The sequence below is a fragment of the Hipposideros armiger genome, unplaced genomic scaffold (genome assembly GCF_001890085.2).
Source record: "Hipposideros armiger isolate ML-2016 unplaced genomic scaffold, ASM189008v1 scaffold_530, whole genome shotgun sequence".
In the NCBI taxonomy this organism is placed as follows: Eukaryota; Metazoa; Chordata; class Mammalia; order Chiroptera; family Hipposideridae; genus Hipposideros; species Hipposideros armiger.
This window is the reverse complement of record NW_017731880.1, coordinates 650,475-674,432: the sequence shown is the minus strand read 5'-3', so window position 1 is coordinate 674,432 and position 23,958 is coordinate 650,475. Positions and strand designations below refer to the sequence as shown.

The following is a 23,958-nucleotide window of genomic DNA, read 5'->3' as shown; positions in this document are numbered from 1 at the left end:
CTGAGGAGGGGCCCAGGGTGGGGAGTGTCAGGGCGGCCGAGGGAGCGGCCGGGAAGGGGGGCCGGAGGGGGGCGGGGGCGCCCCCCGCTCGCGCCCACCGCGCCGCGGGGTTCCCGGAGGGGCTGAGCGGGAGGACCCCACGCCGGGCGCGGTCTCCCAGGGTGCCCGCGCCGGTCGGGGAGGGTGCGGGCCCCGAGGCCGGCGGGCGCCCCCTCTGCGGGCGAGGCGGAGGCGGAGGCGGCGCCCGACCTGTGGCCCGCAGTCCTGGGAGGGCGCCGCCCGGGCCCCATAAGAGGCCGCCCGGCGTCCAGGGCCGCACGTGGTCAGACGCGCTTTCCTGCCCGCGCCGTTCAGCCTCCCGCGGGCGGGTGGGCGCAGGCAGACCCGGTCCTGGGCGCAGTTCAGTGGCCGAGGGGCAGAGGGCGGCCAGGGTTCGCTGCCCAGGCCCGGTCCGGTGATATCACCCGGAAACCTCTCCAGAAGGAGCCCGTTGGAATTGGAGGAGGGGGTCTCTGGAAAGGGGGCGCCCCTCCCTCCACGCAGCGCCCCCAGGAGAGGCCGGGCCTTTACCCCTCACTGGTGTGGAGCCAGCCAGCCTGGCGTCTGGGATGATCCCGGCCACAACGAGGGCTTTGAGGGGCCCCCTGGAGTGGGAGGGGGCAGATGGCCTGAATGGCAGCCTGTCCCTGAAGAGGCCCAAGGCGGGTCCCACCCAACCGCAGTGCGGAGCCTTCTGCCCGGTGGCTGCCCGCAGGATCCAGGCCTCCCGTGCTGCCCGCCCCCACCCCCACCCCGACCCAGGCTCCAGCGCCCTCCCCCCACAACCCCTGACATGCCCCCGCCCAGGGCCCGTTAACCTGGCTGCTGAAGGAATAACAGCGAGAATGCCGCTGCTGCCAGGTCCTGACCCCTCCCCCATCACCCATCTAGTGGCCATCCTGCCCGGAGTGGTGGGCTGGAGCCCCCACCCAGAGGCCTGCCTGTCTGTATGGCCTGTGCACCCCCAGGCTGGGGGTCAGCAATTAGCACCCACAAGAGAGGCTGTGAGGGTGGGGCAGCAAGGTGGAAGAAGCCAGAGTGCAGCCAGGTGGGGGTCCTGGAAGGCTGCGGGGGGGTGTGTGAGCTGAGCGCATGGCTGAGGGGGGGTCCCCAGAGCCAACTTTGAGGATCTGGGCAGGTGAGGCGTGAAGAGCCAGAGAGGTGGTGGCCCACAGAGGGTGGCCCTGGACGGAGGGACCTGGGGAGCCAGTGGAGTGGGGGTGGGGGTGGGCAGGCTTTGGTTGAGTACTGCTGGGGGACAGTCCCACACTCCCCCAGGAGCCCTCACCGAGATGCTGGCAGGTGGGAGTTGGGTGGTGAGTGAGCACAGAACTGTGGCAGGGCCTGGGTGGGCACGGCTGTCGGCTGGGGGTGGGAGAGGTGCTGGCAGTGCAGGAGGGCAGGTGGGGAGGGGGTGGACTGGACATGGGGTGTGAAAACAGGAGCAAGATTTGGGGGATGGGAAGGGCCTGTCCCCAGCTGCTGGGACCTCACCTTCAGGCTCTGCAGGGATGGCCTCTGCTGAGGGCTGCCATGCCAGGCTGTGCCCCTTCCCGGTAAATAGTCTCCTGGAGGTCAAAGGTCAGCCTCTCACCACAGCCTGGGCTTCTCTGAAGGGTCACTTCTTTCACACTCCCAGGGGTTCAGCTGAGGACCCACTGCCCCTCTGGGAATCAACTGGACAGGCTGAGGCAGGGCAGCCTGGGCCGTGAAGAGCAGAGGGCCCGCCTCTGCCCCGTAGGCAGTCCAGTCGTCATAGCTGTGCCTGTGGGGCGTTGGGAGGGTGCCGCACTAGATGAGCAGAGTCTGGCTGTCGGGAAAAAGGAGGATGATGTTGTGGGGGGCTGCTTTTGTCCCCTGTTGCTCTGGGAAGGGATAGCAGGTTGGGGGAGAGACCGGGAGGACTTCATGATCAGATGAGCCAGCTCCCAAGAGGGCGAAACCCCAGCCTGGTGGCTGCTGTGTCCCAGACAAACGCTGGCTGGAGGGAATGACGGCTAACCCCATGTTCTCGGGCCCACACAAGTGGCCCCGCCCCTCAGGACCTGCTGTCCTCCCTCTTGGATTAAGCGGAGATATGGCCTGGGGGGACATGCTGGCCCAAGACAGGACAGAAGGGATCCTGGCCCAAGACAGGACAGAAGGGACTGCATCCCCGCAGGGGCCTCAGGACCCAGCAGCATGTCAGGGCAGGTAGAGGGAGCCTGTCGATAGCCGAGCCTTTGAAGTCATAGCGCTGGGAGGCCCCTAGAAGCATGGAGGCTGGTAAAGAGGGCAGACGTGGAGGAGGGTCCGGTGACCCTGAGGACACCAGGAGGCCAAGGCCTCAGGAGCATGCTGGGAGAGGCACCAGCATCGTTGGGAAAGTTGGTGGGGGCTCCCGCAGGCCCTGCTGGTAGTGGGAGAGGCCGTTGCAGAAATGACAGTGATGGGGTGATGGCGCCTGGCTGGCGGGCCGGGTAGACACAGCTCTCGAGCAGCAGAACTGGAGCTGGACCCAGGGCCTGAGGTGCCGGGGGTTGTGGTTAGCAGAACACGGTGTTTCCAGGACTGGACAGGAGCCAAGGATGCGTGACCAGGAGGTCTGAATGAAAGGTGGTGACCCTTCACCCCGTTTCCTCAAGCAGGTTTCAGACCCAGAACCTACTGACTTGGGGGGGTGGGGGCTGGGTCTGTACTACCAGACAAGTCTGCACCACCAGACACATAGCTGAACAGGGAGGGGACTGCTGGACATGGGGGTGATCTGGAGGTACCTGGAGGCATTATTGTGGCTCCCTTGTTAGAGTGGGGAGCTCCCAGGAGCCGGGGAACAAATGGAATTCTGGCCAGGTCTGACCCCTGACCTTGAGCCTTGAGTCCACCCATCTCCCCAGTGGTTATTTGCTCAGGCTACAACAGACAAGTGGAGCAGACACACTTGATGGTGGACATCACTTTCTTGACCATCATGGACAAGTCCAGTGGAAGCCTCTGCAACTGCCCCCCACCAAGATAGGAAGTCAAAAGCAATGTGACACCCTGAGGTGGTTAGTGACGCAGTGAGAGACCTAAGGATGTGAGGTGGTGGTCCCATGATACCCGTTTACTCCACCAGTCTGACCACAACAAAAGGCAGGTGATGGGTCCAGGCTGACGGTGGACGGCTGCAAAGGCCTTCCAGGCCGCAGCCAGACATGGCGTCTCTGCTAGAGTGGGATTCAGGTGTGTGGAGCGGACACTGACAGGGGCGCCTTCTCTTCCCGCCCCATCGGAAAGGAAGACCAGGAAGAGTGAACAAGTGTCCGTTCAGTGTCCCCGTCCCCAGTCCCACAGTCTCTCCACTGTGGCTGACAAGGGGCCCGGCCGTTCTGGGAGGGGGTGTCCAGGGCACTGGAGGGTGTTGAGCAGTATCGCTGGCCTTTACCCAGTTGAGCCAGTAGCACCCCCTCACCTAGTCATGACAAATGTCCCCAGACATCAGCAAGTGTCTCCTGGGCCGCCTGTTGAGAACTGCCAGCTTACCAAATATTTGATTCTGTGACACAGGATCCCGTGTAAAGACACATCAGACCAAGGGCCCACTTTACAGCAAAGCTGAAGCAGTTCTGGGCAGTGACCACGGGCCCTCACATACCACACTTCGAGAAGCTTCTAGACCGACCAGGCACGTAACAGCCTTCGGAAAGCCAGGTAGAAGGCTTCTGAAGACCTGCCTGTGGCAGCATCCCCAAGGACCACTCCTGGGGTCAGGACCCCGGGGGTTGCAGCAGCCCTGGGGCCTGACCTCAGTTCTGCAGAGCCAGGGTCCTGGCTGCCCCGAGGGACATGGCAAAGAGCCCCAGCTGGGCCCCAGGCCCTTGTGACGGAGCCCAGCGGGTAAGCAGAAGCTCCTCCGGAGAAGGGGTCCTTGGCCCTGTCCTTGGCCCTGTCCCCGGCCAGCAGTGGGGGCGGGCTGCTGACGGGTAGAGAGGACGGTGTCTGCATCCAAGACCCTGAGGAGATATGTGAAGGGGCCGAGTGCAGTGGGCACTCTGCCTCAGTGCTCCGTGGCCCCCTCCCTGGCGCGTCGGAGGTGGGGTGAGGGAGAAGGCACAGCCGCTGGCTGGAACTGGGTCACCCCAAGGTCGTTAGGTCCGTGGTCCCCTGCTTGCCTGTCCTATCTGCAGTCGTGATTCTGGACTCAGGACATTCCTGTAAACACTGGGGGCTGGGGACAACCTCGGGACACCCTCCCTGGGGACCTGGGCCTGCCCAACCCAGGAAGTCACCCCACACTATCCCCCTTCCCACTACACTCCAGTGGGACCCCAGGGGCCCAGGCTCCATCCAGGCAGAGGTGTCGACTGGGTGGTCCCACAGCGCCACCTGCTGGTCACGCTCGCCCCGACCCAGGAGAGCAGTGGCTGCATCAACGGTCCCTATCCCCTGTGGTGTGGTCCCCACTGTCCGTCCACACTGCCCACCTGAGGCTGGAGGGTAGGCTGCAGGGCCAGCAGGGGTTGCTGCCAGAGGCAGGGATTCCCCCGCGTCACTCCCTGTGGGAGGGCGAGAGCTCCTGCAGAGACACCAACATTCAAGCCCCCAGAACCTACATCCCTGCACCTCGGAGCTTGGACCCCCAGCCACCGTGGTCCCAGGGGCCCTGCCTGCACCCCTTGCCCCTGGCCTGGCCTGGTGAGGTTCTGCTGGGGTCAAGTCCACCCTTCCTGCCTGATTGCCACCCCTGTCCAAACCCCTTGCTCCTGGCCTTGGGCCAGGTTGGGAGCACCCTCCCGTATACAGATGAGGAAACAGGCTGGGGTCTCGCCACCACTGGCTCCAGGCCTCAGCCTGAGAGCGGGGAGCCAGCATCCCTGCTACGTGCAGAGACATGCTTCTGGGGACGGGTAGAGGCTTCCAGAGCGGAGCAACTGGGGAAGGGGGCAGAGCAGTCTGGTGAGGGGGGACAGTTGAGCAGAGGCCCCAGTGGAGGGTGGAAGGAGCAAGAGATGCCAGCCCCTGGGGTGTTCCCAGGGGAAGGGTTCTGAAGTGGGACCATGCTTGGCACACTGCGGGAACCAGCTCAGCCTGACTCTTGCATTGCTTTGGGGGTGGGGGGGAGGCAGAGAAGGGGCCAAGGGCACCCGAGGGGGGGTCACGGAGCAGAGCGCGGTGAAGTCCAACGGCACCCTGGGCCTCTGGCCTCAGCTGCTGTCAGCACGAAGGTGCCCCCCCGGCTGTGGCCCCCCCAGGCCCATGGAGGTGGTCTAGGGTAAGCTGTGGCACAGCAGGAGGGCAGGGTAGGTGCCCACAGAGGACCCTTCCAGCCCCTGGCAGTCCAGTGGGGCCGAAGTGAGCCGGCTGCTGGGCTCAGGCTGGGGGTCCTGTTTCCTGGTGTCCAAAGCTGGGCCGCCCTCTCCCCTCTGCCAGGTGACTGCCCAGCCCCTCAGGACACCTACCGATGCCCCTGCTCTCACCGAGTGGAGTGGGGCAGCTGCCCTGGTGACCCTGCCATGCTCAGGGAGACAGCGCCAACTCTGTGGCCCTCTCCTTGAGGACCTGAGACTCTCTGGGTTCCAGCTGGAAAATGGGGGTCAGCTCCGTACTCAGGCCGGAAAGCCCTGCCTGGAGGATGGCTCTGGCACCCTAGGCCCTGGCCCAAGTGCCAGACCGGAGCCTGCCAGCGACTGCCCCATATGGCCTGAACCTCCACTGGAAGCCCGCCCTGGGTCACCCAGTGCCACCCTTCCCACCTGTTCTGGATCTGGACTCGCCTGTACCACCTCCTCCCTGAGGCGCCCCTGGCCAGGGGCCTCCCTTCTGGGCCTCAGTCCCCTCATCCACCTGTCAGCACCTCCGGCAGCACGAGGCTCTGTCGCACCCACCTGACACCGCCCTGCCCGCCCCCAGCTCTCACGCTGCTCTCCCTCCTCCAACCCGCACCCCCAGGCCCCGGGTTTCCTGGGAGCCCCCCAGTTGCAGGGCTCCATCCCCTCTCCAGGCTCAGAGGGACCCACAGCCCTGACCCCCACCTCCTCCCTGCCCCGTATTTCCCTTCTTAGCCACGACCATCACTCCTCTGGTGCCGACTTCTCCCACCGCCACGTTCTGCCCCGTGGGCTGACCCAGCCCCTGCCCCTCGGCCCGCACCCTGCTGCGCTGTCTCCAGCTGGGTGCTCACTGTCCCCCAGCGTGGACTCCCCAGTAGGTCTGGACAGGACAAGAGCTGCCCCCCCTTCCTGCTCTCCTTGCTGAGCCAACGACTCCATGTTCCCTTTAGGAATTCGGGGACACCTAGCCTGAGACTGGAAGCCCTCTGTCCCCCACCACGGAGATGGACACACAGTAAGGGAGGCCAGCTGAGGCGCAGAGATGCGGGGAGCCCGAGGCACGACTGCCTGAGTGGGCTGTGGCCGGCGCTGTCGGCCCACGGGGGCTGTGGTTACCCTGCCATCACCCTGCCTGGCAAGAACCCATGGGAGTCCTGTCTGCAGGTGCTCCACCCCAGGGCCCAAGTGAGAGGGACCTCCCTGGGTCCGAGAGCACAGGTGCAGTGCGAGGTGACATGTGGATGCCATGTTCCTGGGTGGCACGACAGTGCAAGACAGGCGGCTGCCCCTAGGGTGACATTTACACGGACAGAGTGTGGGTGGGCAGGCACCAGGAGGCCGGGCCAGCAGAGGGTGGTGGTGCGGTGAGCAGTTAGGCCTGAGCCCTGGAGCGGGGGCCGGGGTCTGACCGCCTCACTGGCCAGTGAGGACACTTGGGGGTGGGGGTGGCTATCCCCACAAAGCCACAGCCAGCCCTATTCTCAGAATTTCTTCACTCCTCGCTGAGGAGTTGGTCCTGGCATTTACAGCTGATTTTTTCATCGGGGTCAACCTCCAACATAGCTGGCCCCTACCCCAAGGGTCCTCAACAATTCACTCTAGGGGGGCCCACAGGTTGGGCCCTGACACCACCTGCTTGAGGCTGTGATGGCATCTACAGGCCTGAGGTGGGCGCCCAGGGAGGCAGGCGGGGGGCCCCTGGAGAGAGCAGGGCTGCACTGCCCCAGTGCCCCCCACAGACCGCGGTCCAGCGCGTCTCCTGCTCCCACAGGACGGGGGCAAGCTGCCCAGGACATGCGCCATTTTAAAGCGCCTGCACTTTTTCAATGAGACAAATCCACATGTGTTCTATGCCTGACTACCTTCAGTGGTTACTTTTATTATAAAGACCAGTATCAAAATATACAAATCTGTTTAAGAACCAAAAATGCAGCTTTTTAAAGGGCCGGATGAGCATCCACCGTTCTGAAGGCAGCTTCTCCCTCCAACCACCCGCTGGAGACACAGAGCACACGCTCTGGGCCGTCTCCAAGACGTCAGTGAATAATTTAAAGGGCAGGTGTGGCTCCGACTCTGAATGCATGTTACAGGTCTTCACGGGAGGGTGGCTGTGTCGGGTTTCCCTCTGTGACTTCTGTCAGAAACAAACACAGATAGTGTGCTCCTGAGGATGGGGCCACAAGGGTGTCACCGGGACCAGGCGGCATGTGCGGTGCATGTCCTCATGTGGATTGCCTGCCCGTGGCGTGGGGGATGGCACCCGGCCTCCCTCCAGACACAGCTGGGTGCCCAGAGGTGCCCAGGTGGCATTTCCAAGCCACCACAGTGCTCTGGTGGGGAGGCCCCCGAAGCAGCCTGGACGAGCCTGGGGGGTGGGGGGGTGTCGGGCGGGGAGGGCCAGTGATGTGCACTGCGTGTCCGGTGCTCTCCTGACCGCTATGTCTCTGTGCCCGGGGTGTTTCCCAGTTTCCTGCAATGCGTGCAGAGGGGGGCTTACCTGTCCCTATTCTGCTCAGGACTCAGGGAGCTCCTGAAATCCGAGTCACGTCTTATCCATCTGGAAAACTTAACTAATGTCTTTTTGAACATTGCTTCTTTCACACTCTCCTGTTCTTCTGGAAATTCTATAAGACTGTCATGGCAAGAACTGGGTCCCCCCAAAAGATGTGGACATCCTAACTCCTGGAGTCTGTGCACGTGACCTCACTTTCCAAATACAGTCTCTACAGATGGTTAAGCTAAGATGAGGTCATCGGGGTGGCCCTAAGCCAATGACTGTGTCCTTGTAAGAAGAGGAGAATTTTCACACGGATGCAGAGAGGACAGGTGACAACAGGCAGAGACCGGAGTGATGCAGCAGCGAGCCCAGGAAGGCCAAGGATGGAGCCACAGGAAGGACACTGCCCTCCAGGACACCTGGGCCTCGGACTCGCAGCCCCCGGACACCGCCCAGGCGCTAACGCAGACAGTGTGTGCAGCCTCCTGCTCTGCTCCCGCCACGTCAGTCCTTCTCGGCAGCCACGTGGGTGGCTCCCTGCTGACTTTCACATCCCCGTGACTGCGCTTCGCTCCCGCCCACCTGCCGTGTGTGCAGGGCTCTCTCACCCCACTCACCATTGTCCCCTGCCGGCTGCATCTGCACACACGCGTCTTCTGTTTCCTCGAAGCCTTCGGGACACACGCAGACGTAACTCCCAGGAGTATTGTAGCAGTTCTCGTCTGTCCTTGTACACGCTTTTTCTGCCAGTGAGCACTCGTCTATGTCTAAAATAGAAACACTCACTGTAATGACTCACCTCACTTGGCAGACACACACATCACAGGTCAGGAGGCTAGCGCACACAGGCGCACGGGCATCAGAAGCGTCACACCAGAGAAAGGAGCAAGGGCAGAGTTTAACACAAGTCTGAGATAAGTACTTGACGGGGAGAAAAGCAAGACTGTCCTGGGGATGTGCAGACGGGAAGCTCAGCGCCGGCTCCCGCAGGGGGCCACAGTGGACGTGTCGCCTTTCTCCCAGGGGGTTCCAGCCAGGCTCACCATGAAGGCCCTGACCTCCAGCCACGGGGTCATGTCACCCTGGAGCACGAGGGCACAGACACTCGCCTGGTGGTCACCAGCACTGCATGCTTGGGGGCCAGCTGGGACAGGCCCTGCCCACTGCTTCCGTGTCTCATGGGACCCCCAGGTGCTTGAATAGCAGGGTCTGCAGAAAGGGCTTAAGCCCAGTGTCCTATCCCCACCAGCCACTCATGGCGTGGTCCCTCAGAAGGTTCCGTCTGAGCCCAGCCAACACAACACACTGACCTGTACACTGGCCGCTTTCTTTACTGTATCCGGCGACGCACTCTTTGCATTGTGCTGGGCCCTTCCCCGTGCAGCCCACACAGGTAGAGTCACATTCTAGAAACAAGAGGGAAAAGGCGATGACAGGAGACCAGCTTCCCGTGAAGCCACAGCGCAGACATGCTGGGGCCCCGACGCCCGAGGAGCCGGCAGTCCCCTCACACATCACCCAGGGGTGCCTACACCGGGCCTCTGCCTCCCGGTGAAGGACTGGCTGAAATTTACTCCAAGGACAAGTGCCGAGCGCTGCCGTTTGGCTGGGCGAGGGAGCAGCTGTTGGAAGCCACCCTTCTCTAAAAGACAAACCCCACCTCAAGCTTGGTGCTGATGCCCTGACTCGCCTGCTAGGAGCTTAGGAATCACAGTGGAGAAACAGCCACACTCCGTCAAAGGCGTCGCTGCGAACACGCAAAACCCTGACAACCACCCGCGTTGCTGCAGACACCGGAACGGCAGCCCTGCGCATAGCTGGGACGGCACACTGACACACCCTCCTGGAGCCTGCGGCCCAGAAACCCACTCCCCTTGACTGAGCCATTTGGAAAGTAATCCCAAGAAATAGTGAAGAACGTGAAAAAATTTACCTACGAAGGCATTCCAAGTTCATGGCTGTGGAAAACTGGCGAGACTTAACTATCTAACAATGTGGACTGTTGAAAAAAACCATGAATCATGGTTTTCCCCGGGGCCATTAGCACATAGAAAACATGACACAAAAACACGGTCACAGTGGTGCTGAAGGAAAAAGACGGGGAAGGCGGCCCGCTGGCGCACGGGCGGGCGGGCGCACGCAGCGGGCCCCCTCTCCAAGAAGTGCTGCTCTTTCTACCTGCTTTTCAACCCACTGGCATTTTCTGACTTGTCGACAGCAAGTGTCCTTACTCGGATTGGACCTCAAAGTCCCTAAGGGTGGCAGGGCATACAGAGTCGCGCTGACCAACCACCTTCGCACTGGAAGGACCCGCTGGTGTTCTCGCAGTACTGCTGGTCGCTGCAGGGGGGCGTGTCTGCCGCACACTCGTCCACATCTGGAACACAACGGCACAGCTGTGAGTGGGCCCGGCCTCCACCCCGCATCTGGGCTGGGGGCCAAGGCCAAGCAGCTGTGGGGGTGGCACCGGCACCAGTGGTGGGGAAGAAGGGAGGCCGTCTCCACCTGCCACCCCTCAGGCTCCCGGGGCCCCTATCAGCCTGCAGACTCAGGGCTCTAGCTGCAGGGCTGGTGGTGTGAGCCGGGGCGCATGGGCAGGATGTACCAGAACAGGCGGTGGCCACCAGGCCAGCCGGACAGTGGGGGTGGGGACAGATGCCCGGGGCCTCAAGTCCGCATGGCCGGGCGGAGCCATGCGGTGTGCAGGTGTGCATCAGGAAAGCACTGTGTCCTCTGCGGCCGAGCAGATGGACCGGCAGCCATCATGGCTGCTGGGCTCAACAGTGCGGCTGTCAGGCTGAGGAAAGTTCTGTGCCTCAGTTTCCCCACCCGCACACCAGTAGGACCTGCCTGCACCTTGCCTGAGCCACATTCTGTGTCCCCACCAGAGACTGCCGCTCCCCCTCGTCTGCCCCTGCCCACTTGCCAGCCCCCAAACTGTCTCTTTTATGAAACCAAGGCCTGAGCCATTAGAACCACCTAGGGCAACCGATAGCAAGGCAGGCTGGTAAAGGGGCCACCTTCCCAGCCCGGAATGTAGGCTGCAGAGGGTGTGAAGGAAGCCACGCAGGGTCCTTCCTGACACCCACGGGGGAAACCACATGTGCGAATCTAGGCCTCCATGCTGGGACCCATCAAAACGTGATGTGGAGCTGCAGTCACCTTCCCCACAAGTCCAGAACGGGGCTGAGAGTGTGGGCGGGGGTGCTGAAGGGAGCTGCTCGGGAAGGGGCCATGCAGACCCTGGGGGGGGGCCTCACCAACGCAGGCGTTATCCTCCTCCACCCAGCCCACTTCGCACTGGCTGCAGTCTCTGTTGGTCGGGCCCGTGCACGCCTTACACGACTCGTCACAGGCTGCAAGGCAGAGGTGGGATGTCTGTCACCGTGCGTGAATCCCACCCTCAGTAATGAACAGAACACCAACGTCAGTTCAGAAATCAGGAATTTATGCTCAGCAGGGTGGAAATAAACCCAAAAACAAGCAAAAACTCCCAGGAAGGCAAGATTCCTCTAACAACAGAAAAATGTATTCGTGCGAATTGTAATATTCACTGAGAAAAAATAACCCTTGGGGCTTTCAGTGCCCATTAGCAGGAGGAGTCTCAGCCAACGAGAACTGCAGGGAACCTTTATAACCTGGCAGAGGCAGCTACCCACACCTGGCTGACAGTGCCCCACACCGCAGCCTGCCCTGGCCAAGGAAAGGGCCAGGGGAGGACCGGTGTGCGGCCACGACCTGACAGCAGGTGACGTGTTTGCCACACGGGACACCCAGGGGGCTGCAGACCAGGCTTCAGTTTCCTGGACATCAGAGGTGGGCAGTGAGAAAGCGCAGAGAATGGCTCCATTCATGACGCCCTCCAAGGGTTCAAAAAGCCACCTGTGTGCCAGCCTGTCAGAGCTCTGGACTGGACGTTCCACTGCTCTGCGCCCCCAATGTCCCGACAGGAATGGTCAGTGTGGTCATCATAGCTGCAAGGGTCTGTCTGAGCCTGACAGCCCACCTGGACACTCAGGTCGAGCGGAGCCCAGATGACGGTCAGGGCACCTTTGCAGACCCAGGCAGGAGGTCCTGCCTTACCCAGCAGTGGGGTAGCCAAGACAGCTGTCCTCTAGAAGGGACCCAGGGGCCAGGAGGTCCCATGTGCCTCCAGGCGCTCTCGCTCTCCTCCGAGCCCTCTCTCCATCCCATCTCCTCGCAGTGACGTGGGCCTGTGCTCACTCCAAGGCGCTAAGCCCGAGTGACAGGGGGCACATCCGGCCTCTGCCCCCAGGACACCCAGCAGCGCACTCAGGGCTGGCCATCCTGCCCGGAGAGCTGCGGGGACAGCAGCCTTGAGCCTCCGGAATACTCCAGGTGCCAGGCCACAGAGAACTGAGACTGGTGTGGAAACGACACGATTGCTTCTCCCGAAGAGAGTCAGGACAAAAGTAACACACCTCGTCTGGGGCTGTTCAGGACACTGCCCACAGCCCAGGGCCCGTGTCTTTCCCCGTCACATGTTGAAGCTCCCCGAAGTTCTGGGGTAAGGGGTGACCTGCAGGCAGCTCTGGGAAGGGCCCCTTGTGAGCACCTGCAGGCAGTGGTGTCCCTGGGTGGTACCTGTGCAGACGCTATGCGTCTCGTTTCGCAGCGAGCTGAAGTAGCCATCCATGCAGTCGGTGCACAGAGCCCCCCGGTACCCCAGGTGGCACTGGCAGGACCCGTCGCCCTGTCGGCTGCCATCCCCACTGCAGTGGCCGTTCCCGCTGCAGGGCCTCTCAGACCCGCCCTGGCACTCTGTGGGGACACAAACCGCGCTCAGAATGCACCCCAGGAGATAGCAGGGGCGCACTGTCACAGAGAAAGTGTCACTTCACTCAGCGCACTCACAATCTAAGTAGCTTTTTGGGGCTGTCGCTAAAATCCAAACCCTGCTTTACCCTAAAAGGAGTGGACACCCTGGGGAGCCCAGAGCCTGTGAGCCTGGGGAAGGCACCTGGGCAGCCTCACCCAAGACACGGGACAAAGATGCTCACACATGGGGGTGGGACTGCATGGCACAGTGACAATATCCCACTGTGGCCACACATCCCTGGGAAAGGCAGGCAGGAGGCGTCTGCGGCCAGGGAGGGGGTCTGAACTCGTAAACTGTGTCACTTTATCCCGCTGACCAACGTGAATGACTTTGGTAATGCCCAAACAGCGAGCTGCGGCTTCAGTTTCTGTCACAGCTGTTCGCGAAGGCCCTGACTTGCCTGCGAGGCTGAATGTGACGTGTAGGCCCCCGATGTCTCTCACGGCCTTTGCGTCTCTGAGTGGGGCTATGCTGGGGCCCTGCACTCAGAGGGACCCACAGGGGGCAGCCATGGGTCCCTGGACCATAAGCACAGAGCCGTGTGGCCCAAAGGTCCCTACAGCACGAAGCTGGTGATGCCGCTGTGGCTTGGGGCTCAGGGGAGGCAGCACCCAGGCCCCGGGAGCAGGAGGCCCAGGCTCCCTCCCATGCTTCTGCCCACCTGGGAATCACGACTGGGGTAACTCACGGTCTGCCCGAGAGCAGCGTACCGAGGCAGTGTGGACCGTAAGTTCCTGGCAAACAGCAGACTTTCAGCGTTTTCACACAAAACCACTCAAACAAGTCAGGGTGGTCCTTCTTCCTGATGATTTGAAAAGGGTTTGTTAAGCCTCACGTGCCTGATTTCTTCAAAACAACAGCAGTCTAACATGACAGGTGCTCCCGTGTAACAAGACCTGGGAAAGGACGGCCCAGGTGTGCACAGGCAGGCTTCCAGCTCCCTTCCTGGCTTTGAGCATCGCACTGAGGTAATAAAAGGTGGTGACGTGGGTAAGAGGGGAGGCAGGTGTGCGGCAACTGTTGGTGCTGGGTTTGTGACTTCCCTATGTGTGAAATCAGCTCAGAGCCGTGCGGTAACGAGCCCGCTGTGTGGGGGCTGCAGCACGCGCGCGGCACAGCTGCGAGGCCAGGTACTCACAGCCGCAGCCACCAGGCCTCCAGGCGCTCCTCGTGTTCCTCTAGCATCTGGTTGCACTCGAAGTCGCTGGGGCCGCACAGGCTCTCCACGATCTCCAGGAGGCGGACCTCGCTGAAACACAGGCCCGTCAGCACTGCAGGCCAGGGGACGGCGCCCTTGGCACTCAGGGTCCATCCTACAGGACTGTCCCCAGGCCCCACCTGGCACCGGCCGGAACTGTAGTGGCACTTGAGTGAAGAAAGACCCCCCAGATCAACACAGCAACTGGGGATGGGGGTAGCCAGTGCTAAGCAGAGCATGAAACTTGAGGCCGGGGTGGGAGTTCAGGGTGGCGGGATGTGGGGTCTGCCGCGGGAAACACTGAAGCTGGCGGGACAGAGGGGGAGCCCAGCAACAGCTCATGTGGGTGGGACTCCAATTCCAGCCTGCATTTTCAGAAGACCACTGTGTCTGTGGCATGGACAGTGGGCGTAGGGACAAGTGAGGAAGCCAAAAGCCAGTTAGGGACCAGTGCATGAGTCCCAGGGCAGAGAACAGGTGACCATGCTGCAGGGACCTTCTGTGTGTCACCAACGCGGGTGACAATAAGGCAAGTGCTCTGGGCGGGAGCGGACACCCACCTGAACTCGTACTTGGACAGTGACTTTTCCTCCCATGCCGTGTTCCCACCGCCGAAGTTCTTCTTTGCCGTGTCCACCATTCCCTGCGGGGAGAGGGTGGGCATGGGGCTCCGCACCGCTGTCCCGTCCACTGTGCGGCGACCCTGGTCCATCTGGGGTGACCCCTGCGCACGGCGGTTACCCTGGGTCCGTGACCCCGGCCCCGCGCCCCCGGCTCCGTGTCCCGCGGGGGCCAGCCCACCTGGTTGAACTTGTCCACCAGCTCCCGGCACCGCTTGCAGGGCGTCGGCTTCTTGGCGGCCTTGCCGGGCAGCAGCAGCAGCAGCAGCAGCCCCAGCGCGGCAGGGGCCGGCGGGTGCATGGCGGGCAGCGCTGCGAGGACACAGCCGCGCGGGCACTGGCCGAAGTCCGGCGGAAAACGCCGAGCACTCCGGCCTCCGGCCGCTCAACCAGCTCCGCGGCGCCGGCCGTTCCCCGGGCTACTTGACGGCGCCGGCGGGGCCCCGCCCTCCGCCAGTCCTCGCGCCGCTATTGGTCGGCGGGATCCGCCCCGTCCCCATGTGGCCCAATCCGAGCTCGCCACGAGAAGCGACCAATAGGAAGGCCCCGGGTCAGCGTCCCGAGGGAAGGGATGGAGACGGGGCGCGTGGAGCGCCGAGCCCGCCCCTTTTGCGTGCCCCGCCCTCGGCGGCCATCTTGACTCCGGGCCGGGAGGGCTCCCGCCGCGGCGGGCTGGGCTCTGGCGGCCATGTTAGGTTCGGGCAAGGGCTTCACCTCGGTTCTCGGTTTCCGCCACTCCGCTTCCCGCCGAGGGCAACCGAGACGGCCGCGCTCAGAGGAACGGCGCCCCGGACGAGCGAGGTCAGCGCGCGCTGTGGCGGCCGGGACTCTTGGGGTGGGCGGCGGGGACCCCGAGCCGGCGCTTCCGCGGCGCTCCTCCGGTCTCTCCGTGCGTGTCCACGCGGGACGGCGCCGGGCGTCTTCAGCTGGGGCCGAGCTCCCCACCCGGGGCCTGGTCAGTGTGTCTCTGGGGGCCCAGGAATGAGCATTTCCCCCGGTGCCTGGCACGGGGACCCAGGTGTCGTGAGGCCTGAGACGAGCATTCGCTGCATTCGAGCAGCAGCACGGGCCGGAAGGAAGACGTACACACGCTCCAAAGTTCCTCCGGGATCTGCCTGGCAGCCGCCTAATTGGCACCAGGTCATTGTGTTTGCAGAAGAGGGAGTAATAATTTGAACGTCTGATTTGACCAATTTCAGCAGAGGCCTTAGAATGTGAATTGCGGGGACAGGAGGGCCCCTGCAGGTGGTTCGGGATCTGAGCTGCATCGGTCTAAACACCCCGTTTCTGGGAGTCATGGCCTGTGTTAACCTGTGGATGTCTCAGGTTAGCAACCCGAACAGCCGCGAGCCAGGCTGGACCAGTGCAGACAAATGTCCACTCACCCTGCCGAGCCCTGGTGGTGGGTGGGCTCGCCGCTGCTGTCCTGGTTGCCTTCCCGTGGTCCTGGCAAGCGTCTGTCTGGCTGCTGCCCTTGGTCGTCAGCCGCGAGCACACTGTCACGGGGAGAGGGCCCCTGGCTCCGGAGGGGCCGCGTTCTTCACGAACGCCTCATCCTACAGCTTGTGTGGTGACAGTAGGACTTTCCTGCAGGGAAATGTCCCCTGGACAGAGGCACCGCGTGGGGTCTGCAGGGACAGGCTGGCCGGGGACCGCAGTGAGCGTGTCCGGTTCCTGCGAGGCAACGCTTGTGCCTCACCCGCGTGGCTGGGTAGATGCTTCCTATTTCTTTAAACTCTTTTCTCCTAACATTAAGAGCAACAGAGAGTAGCTATAAGTGTCCCGTGGTCCCCTCTGCTTTCCTGGAGATTAAAGCATTAATGTACTTCTAACGAAAACATACGCTGGTGTGATGAGATCTACATTTCAGAGTTTTTACCAAATGTCTTCTTCATTGAGTTTGTTGAGCACCTACTATGTGCCAGACTCTGCTGATACAGCAGTGAGTCAGCCTGGGGGCCCTCCCTGCAGCCTGTGAACCCCGCGGGGAGACAGTCAAAGGCATCGCCCAGTCGGCACGTTGGAGCACCTCCTGTGAGAACCAGGGTCCACTGTCCTTGCTGAGGTTACAGTGGGGGAACCAGAGAAATTCCACCCTCAAGGAGCTTACGGTTTAGAAAGAGACAAACTAGTAGTACCTCTTTCCACCGGTGCTTTTTAGTTTTGGAAGGGAAAGACGGGCGCTGCGTGTTGACTTGGTGATCCTCAATGACAGGAGGCGGCTTCCCCTTCCCTTCTCCCACCTCACCGCCACCGTGCCCAATGCAGTTCCTGATCCTTCTCTATAGGTTCCATGTCACGTTTTGACCCTCACTTGCTCTTTGGAGGCTGTGGACTTTCTCAGCATCCCTCTGATCAAAGGTAGCTGTGACAGACAGCGAGGCTCTCCTTTACATTCTGGCCAATAAAGTCAACCTGTTTAATGAGAAGCCAGAAACATGAAGAAGAGTTTGCCATGTCCCCACCCCGCCCACCCCCATTGACAGACGTAGGTCTTCCAAGTGGGAACTGACTGGCCACATTCTTGGTTTTCTCAGGAAGCTCTGTGCACAGGGAGCCCCCAAACAGTCCTCTTGGTATCTGGGTGATCCAGGCACATCTGTCTGAACCCCCCAAGGACAGGTCGTGCTTTCTGCCACCCACGTATCCGTGTTCGTGACCAGCATGCTGTCATCGGGGCTGCGCTCCTTTCCACGGAGCTCAGAAGGCAGCAGGGCGGGCGTCCATGGCCCCATCCAACCCATCCCGCCGTGTTGGGCGCAGGGCCTCTCCGGGCACCCTCTGTCCCCCTCCTGCCCTCCCACCTCACAGCCACCGTCCCGGGTCTCGGCTGGGACCATGGGCCGAGCCGGGTTCTACCCAACTGTCCTACGGGATTTGAGCATCTCCAGAGCAGGGGTGCTCTGCTGCCCCCAGAGGCCGGGCGCAACGAAGGCCTGGAGTTGGTTCTGCAACTAGAGTCTTCATCCTAGAGAGACATACACAGCTTCACGCGTGAGCCAGCGGGTGAAACGTGGATGCTTCCGAAGCGTGTCTTTTAAAAAAATGTCTACTTTGATGTGTTTTCAGATTTACAGAAGTTGTGACAATAGTTCAAAGCATTCCCCTCACCCTTCACTGATCTCATGATGTTAACTCGAGTGTGAGTCTGAAACTAGGGAACCTTTGCTTTTGTTCTTTCAAGGGCTCCCAGAGTGGCAGTGCTGACGGGTGGCAACAGCGCGTGAGGGTGCAGAATGGCTGGGAAGAGGCCATCGGGCTCAGGCAAGCAGTGCTGGCTGCTGGGGCTGCTGGTGGCCGTCGCCGCCGCCCACCTCGTCGCCTGTCCCTACGCCAAGGTGGAGGAGAGCTTCAGCTTGCAAGCTGTGCATGACCTGCTGTACCATCGGCTGGACGTGGAGAAGGTGGGGCCGCGCCTGCAGCCGGGTCATCTCCACGTCCCTGGGCCTCTGCTGACCTCCCCTTCCCCTGCAGTATGACCACCTGGAGTTCCCCGGCGTGGTCCCCAGGACGTTCCTCGGGCCGCTGGTGATCGCGGCGCTGTCCGGCCCTGCGGTCTACGTGCTGTCACTGCTAGAAGTGTCCAAGTTCTACTCTCAGCTGACAGGTAAGGACAGGGCTCTTCCAATGGGGTCAGTGAGGGGTTGTGAGAGCCGGTGAACTCAGTCAGCCGGGCAGAGGCTCCCTCACTCAGGAATGTCTGTCTGCTCAATCTTGGCTATCCTTGGCCGCTCAGCGTGGCGGTCGGAGCGTGGGTCAAGGTCAGATACCTACCCGTTCTTGGGGTGACCCGGGGCAGGGAACTAAGCACCTCTGAGTGAGGTGTGGGCCCTTCCACCCAGGCGGCACAGCAGGAAACAAGCCTGGGCGAGGCGCCCCCCCCCGCCCCCCCGCGGCCTCGCTGGAGGATTGCACATGCTCAGGACGCCATGCACAGATCTGTGACCGCACTTCTAGCCACAGTGCTATCTTCCCACTTCAGTATTTTGCTGCGTCCAAACGCAGACCGTACTCGCGTTTCCCAGCTGACGCCAGCACGTCCTCACAGCGAGTTTGTCCGGCCCAGTGGAGCGCTGTGACGAAGTCGGCTTCCCGAGGAGGGGCAGCTGCGCTCTCGGAAGGGGTAGCTAGACAGGCCGTGCTGATCGCAGGGGATCGGGGAGCCCCGACAGGAGAGTGGGGGCCTGTCTGAGCCTCAGGCCCTCAGAGACATGGCCCTGGAGGTGTGACGGCCGTGGGGGGGGACCTCAGTGGGAATGCCAGGCCTGTCACGCTGTCGTACAGACACTGCCTGCCCTGACCGATGGCCGTGTCCCCCACCATCTGCCTGCCCTGGGCCCCATGGTCACCGCATTCGGGTCAGGTCGTCCATTCCCCACACCCAGTCCATTTTTAACACCAAAGTCCAGTCCCCTGTCTCATGGTTGTCTCCTTGTCACCGGGCCATTAACTGATCACTGTGTGTGAGTTTCAGAGACTGGCTTTGCCCCAGCGTCTGTCTCACTGGTCGCCCGTGTGTTGCCATCTTTGTTTAGTCAGAGCGGTCCTCGGGCTCTGTGTGATTTGGGGGCTCTGGACTTTACAAAAAGAAGTGAGACGGCATTTTGGGGCCACGACGGCCACCATGTTCTGCTGGATGACGGCCACACAGTTCCACGTGATGTTCTACTGCACGCGGACGCTCCCCAACGTGCTGGCCCTGCCCGTGGGTACGTAGCTGCGAGCTGTGCCCGCCAGACCCAGCCATGGCCCCAGGCCTCTCGCTGGGCTCAGGCACACCACTGGGTGACAGCCAAGGGGGTGTCCATTGAGGGGGGCTGGTGCTGCCCTGGGGAGCCTCGGGCTCTGGAGACAGGCAGCAGATGGCTGGACTGGGCCTCCGGGTCGGCTGTGCAGTGGCCGTGTCAGCGGGCCGGGGGTCGGGTGGCCTGTACCTGATGAGCACCCCGCGTCCTGCCCGTGTCTTGCAGTGCTGCTGGCCCTCACGGCCTGGCTGCGGCAGAGCTGGGCCCGCTTCCTCCGGCTGTCGGCGCTGGCCATCCTCGTCTTCAGAGCCGAGCTGAGCCTGCTCCTGGGTCTCGTGCTGCTGCTGCTCCTGGTCACCCGGCGGCTGTCCGTGGCCCGGACCCTGCGGTGTGCTGTGCCGGCCGGCGTGCTCTGCCTCGGTGAGTGGTCAGCCAGCGTCCTGGCTGGGCCGTGCTCTGCCTCGTCTCCCTGACTAAGAGAAGCTAGGAGGCTATTTCATGGGATGAGACCCTCTGGAGCCGAGGGCAGCATCTGTGCGTCTTCATGCTGTGGTCCTTGCGTGGTGCCTGGGCGTGCTCTCCTCCTGGGGCAGCTGACTGGGGACCCTGCCGGCGGGTGCGCACAGGGGAGCAGCAGATGCCCCAATGCTTTGCGTGAAGCTGAATGACTCGTGGTGTCTGTGCCAGCAGGCTGCTGCGTGCGGACATGACCCATGTGACCTGGGACTCAGGGTTGCCGTCAACCTGAGTGTTCAGGTGTCCGTGTCCTTGCTTGAGGAGCTTTTTATGTTGTCAGGCCTGACGGTCGCTGTGGACTCCTACTTTTGGCGCTACCTCGTGTGGCCTGAAGGAACAGTGCTTTGGTATAACACCATCCAGAACAAAAGCTCCAACTGGGGAGTATCCTTTACCTGTCGTTGTAAGATGGCCTCAGGGCAGGATGCCGACCGCCCCCTGGCCTTGTTCAGGCGAGACGCAAGGAGCTACTGCCCTCCCTGCTGTCTGCCCCAGACGGGGCTCACCTGATGGGGCTCAACTAATGGGGTGCATGAGACGAGGTTCACCTGACGGGGTATAGCAGGCTGCTGCAGCTACTTTAGTACCCAGATTGGCGTCTTCCAACCTGTCCACAGGTGCCCCCAGGGTGGCACCTGGGTCCCCCGCTGCAGCACCTGCCCACCGTGTGGAAACACCACCTTGCTTTGGGAGCCCCGACTTCTGTGTCCGTCCCACAAGCATCTGCTGTTTAGGTGTTTCATTGTGGGTATTTAAACACACACGGAGAACAGTAACCAGTCCTGTGCACCCACCGCCCCGAGACTGCCCGTTTCTGTAGAGAACCAAGGAGGTGAGGGTGAAAACCACGTGCAGCCCGGCCACCAGCTGCCGGGTTCCGTGCTGGCGCCCACGCAGCGTCCTGGCCTCTGGCCGCGGTCACCTGAGGCCCCCGGCCCAGCTGGCTGAGGGTGACTGGTGCTGACCTTAACCGTGCCCCAGACCTCACCCCTGCTCTGGTACTTCTCCTCGGCCCTGCCCCGTGGCCTGGGCTGCAGCCTGCTCTTCGTGCCCCTGGGCCTGGGGGACAGGAGGGCCCGGGTGCTGCTTCTGCCGGGGCTGGGCTTCGTGGCCCTGTACTCGCTGCTGCCCCACAAGGAGCTGCGTTTCATCCTCTACGCCTTCCCGCTGCTCAACGCTGTGGCCGCCCGGGGCTGTGCCCACCTGTGAGTGCTTTTGCGGGCACCTCTGCACACAGGCTCACCGATTGGCAAGGCAACGCGCCGCCCCACCGGCCAGCTTGGACGGGCCAGGCACTGACCGGCGGCTCTGCTTGGTCCGTCTCGGTCTTCAGCCAATCCGGACGTGTGTCTCGGGCCCGTTGGCACACGGCCATGCTAAGTGCCCAGGGCTCGGTCACTCGGGGGCAGGACGCCTGCCTATGACATGGTCGCAGCTCAGGGTGGTGGGAGGCTCTGAGGGTAGCAGGTCAGATGAAGGAGGGGAGCTCCAGGTCGAGAGCGTCCCATCAGGTGGGTGGACAGTGGGGAAGAGGCAGGTGGGAAGTGGGGGTGGCGAGGTTGGGACACGGGGCAGGGCACGGGGGCAACACAGGACGGTCACTGCTGTGGTGGGAACTGCGGACGGCCCTGTGAGCGTGGGAAGTCAGTGATGCTGTGGCCGGCCTGGGACTTCTCCCCAGTCAGGGGTGCCTGGAGCTGACGCCCTCGGGGCCGAGAGGGAGGACAACCTTGTTCACGGAAAACACAGGCGTCGCTTAGCAAGGCTAGGCCTCGTGAGCACATGAGGACGGGCTATACCTGTGATAAAGCTCTGTGCTGACCACCTGCGCAAGCACAGGCCAGGTGTGCGGGGGAGAGCAGGTTGGCAGGGACCCGTGTCGAGGAAGCCGACAAGCCCTGGAGTCTCCGTGTACAGGAGGCAGGAAGGCGGCTGTGTACATGGGTCCCTTTCCTCCCTCGGGACACAGCAGCAGGTCCCCCTGGACGCCGGCATTTCAGAGGCGGCCCAGGTCCTGGAGTAAAGGTTTGGGTGGCATAGGTGGAAGCAGGACCTAGAATTGCCAACTTTGCATAGACACAGCTCTTAGCGGTCCAGGGCCTCCTGCCCGTCACCAGGTCTTGGCTGGAACATGCCGGGAATCCTGGCAGCGTGGGGCTTCCTCCGGCAGGGCCCTAAGGCCTGGGGCCACCCTCGGGGTGCGACCTTGAGTGGGGATGGGGCACGTGGTTCACGCTGAGTCTGCAGCCCTCAGAGGCCGAGCCTGAGCCAGAAGGGCGGGCAGCAGCTGTGTGTTCCTGACACCCGTCCACTTCCTGGCGGCCGTGTCCCTTCCCCGAGCCGTGCACTCTTTCCAGGCTGAACAATTCCCGGAAGTCTTGGCTGTATAGAGCAGGGTCCCTGCTTGTGATGGGGCACCTCGTGGTGAACGCCGCATACTCGGCCACTGCCCTGTACGTGTCCCACTTCAACTACCCCGGTGGCGTGGCCATGCAGAGGCTGCACGAGCTGGTGCCCCCCCAGACAGGTAGGTGCTGGGGTGAGCAGGGTGGGGGCAGCTGTGGCCCGAGACCCACGAGCGGTTCTGACCGGGCAGCTATGGCTTCCACAGATGTCGTTCTGCACATTGACTCGGCGGCTGCACAGACAGGTGTGTCTCGGTTCTTGGAAGTCAACGGGGCCTGGAGGTACGTTCCTGCCATGACGTGACAGTAGGTGGCGCTCCTCCCAGAGGCTGCACAGTTCCCTGGGGGCCGGGGGCTGGCGTGGGGGCCGCAGCACATGTGCACAGCCCTGCTGTTCTGCAGATACGAGAAGAGAGAGGACATGCAGCCCGGCTCGGAGGGCATGCTAGTCTACACGCACCTGCTCATGGAGGCGGCCCCTGGGCACCTGGCCCTCTACAGGGACACACACCGGGTGCTGGCCAGCGTTGCGGGCACCACTGGGGTGAGTCTGAACCTGACCAGGCTGCCTCCCTTCGACGTCAACATGCAGACCAAGCTGGTGCTTCTGGAGAGACTCCTCAGGCCTTCCTGAGCAGGAGTGGGTCCGCCAAGAACGAGGGACAATGCGGACGAGCCGCAGAACCATGACGCGCCCCCAGGGGGCCTGAGTTGCAGGCTGGGCCCACCCACAGCCACATGTGGGCGGCGGCCAGCGCACCCCTGGGAACATCGGCTCCACCTGCATCCTGAGCTGCGGGGTGAGCCTCTGGTCACAGGCACGCGTCCCCATTTCAGGTGAAATTTATGAGATACACATGTTCAAAAAGGAATGAGGATTAAAGTTTGTAAATCTGTTCTTATTAGCAATCTTATGGAATGCAGTACTTCCAGAGTGCTTTCTGAGGTTTTATTTATTTATTTATTTATTTTATTATTTTTTAAAAAGATTTTTTTGGGGAATTGGGGAAGGGGAACAGCCAAGTTGTCCTTCAATCTTAGCTGTGGAGGGCGCAGCTAGCTCAGCTCCAAGTCCAGTCGCCCTCCGGCCGCCCGTCAGCAGCTTGCGGTCGCTCAGCTCAAGGTACTGTGTTCAATCTTAGTTGTGGGTGGGCGTAGGCCCACCATCCCATGCGGGAGTCGAACCGGAAACCTTGTTGCAAAGAGCGCACGCTCTAATCACTGAGCTATCCGGCCACCCATTGGCAGCTCAGGGCAGCTCAGCTCAAGGTGCCGTGTTCAATCTTAGTTGCTGGTGGGCATAGTCCACCATCCCATGCGGGAGTCGAACCGGCAACCTTGTTGTGAGGAGCACGTTGAACAGCATTTATTAAGTAGCCAAAGTGCGTCTGACAATACAGAGAACGGGGTGCCACTGCATACATGTCACATGTCACGCAAACCCCACGCATGTGTGGAAAGACAGGCTGTTTCTGTCCGATTGATTCAGGAGTGAGCTGCTTACCGCATGGCCTTGACACCGAGTGCTCCAGTGTGTCCTGGGAAGGAGGTGGGGCCTTTCCCACCTGCAGGTACCATGTGTCCCCCGGACGGACGTGACAAGCCGGCTGAGCAGACACCGTCACTGGGGGCTCCCCGACTCAGCGCCCTCTGGTGACGCTGCCGAGCAGCCTTTGCGGGCCGCCCTTGTGGGTTCCTGGCAGCGCTCCTCTTGGCCTCTGGGGCAGCCCTGGGGCGGCATCTGTTGGGGCTCCTTTCGGTGGGGAATGCTTTACAGGCCTGTGTTCGCCTGTCTGTCTCTCCAGTC

The 23,958-nt window shown here is 62.2% G+C and overlaps 2 protein-coding genes and 1 long non-coding RNA gene across 5 annotated transcripts in view; 1 reads left to right on the top strand and 2 right to left on the bottom strand.

The window, feature by feature from the left end:
* Positions 1–1,613, bottom strand: part of LOC109396633 (uncharacterized) — a 12,639-nt gene extending 11,026 nt beyond the window's left edge. The window contains exon 1 of the long non-coding RNA XR_002126874.1: positions 1,534–1,613. This is a non-coding gene — a long non-coding RNA (uncharacterized LOC109396633). The remainder of the gene's footprint in view (positions 1–1,533) is intronic.
* A 5,563-nt stretch (positions 1,614–7,176) lies between these two features.
* CRELD2 (CRELD disulfide isomerase 2) lies at positions 7,177–14,937 on the bottom strand. The gene is made up of 10 exons (XM_019668608.1): positions 14,667–14,937; positions 14,426–14,508; positions 13,806–13,916; positions 13,378–13,469; positions 12,433–12,609; positions 11,088–11,183; positions 10,121–10,204; positions 9,138–9,233; positions 8,445–8,594; positions 7,177–7,464 (listed from the first exon to the last, which is right to left on the bottom strand). The coding sequence occupies exons 1-10, from the start codon at positions 14,784–14,786 to the stop codon at positions 7,415–7,417; spliced, it is 1,059 nt and encodes a 352-aa protein (XP_019524153.1). The 5' UTR covers positions 14,787–14,937; the 3' UTR covers positions 7,177–7,414.
* A 184-nt stretch (positions 14,938–15,121) lies between these two features.
* On the top strand, positions 15,122–23,089 carry ALG12 (ALG12 alpha-1,6-mannosyltransferase). Of its 3 annotated transcripts, none has more exons than XM_019668657.1 (10): positions 15,122–15,286; positions 17,670–17,889; positions 17,960–18,092; positions 19,021–19,194; positions 19,456–19,650; positions 20,027–20,130; positions 20,728–20,951; positions 22,104–22,273; positions 22,358–22,433; positions 22,554–23,089. In XM_019668657.1, exons 2-10 carry the CDS (start codon positions 17,722–17,724, stop codon positions 22,783–22,785), a joined length of 1,476 nt encoding a protein of 491 aa, XP_019524202.1. In that variant the 5' UTR covers positions 15,122–15,286; positions 17,670–17,721; the 3' UTR covers positions 22,786–23,089. The 3 variants fall into 3 exon arrangements, with proteins under 3 accessions (XP_019524202.1, XP_019524203.1, XP_019524204.1); XM_019668658.1 differs by lacking the exon at positions 15,122–15,286 and adding an exon at positions 15,295–15,440; XM_019668659.1 differs by lacking the exon at positions 15,122–15,286 and adding an exon at positions 15,469–15,811.
* The last annotated feature ends 869 nt before the right edge of the window (positions 23,090–23,958 follow it).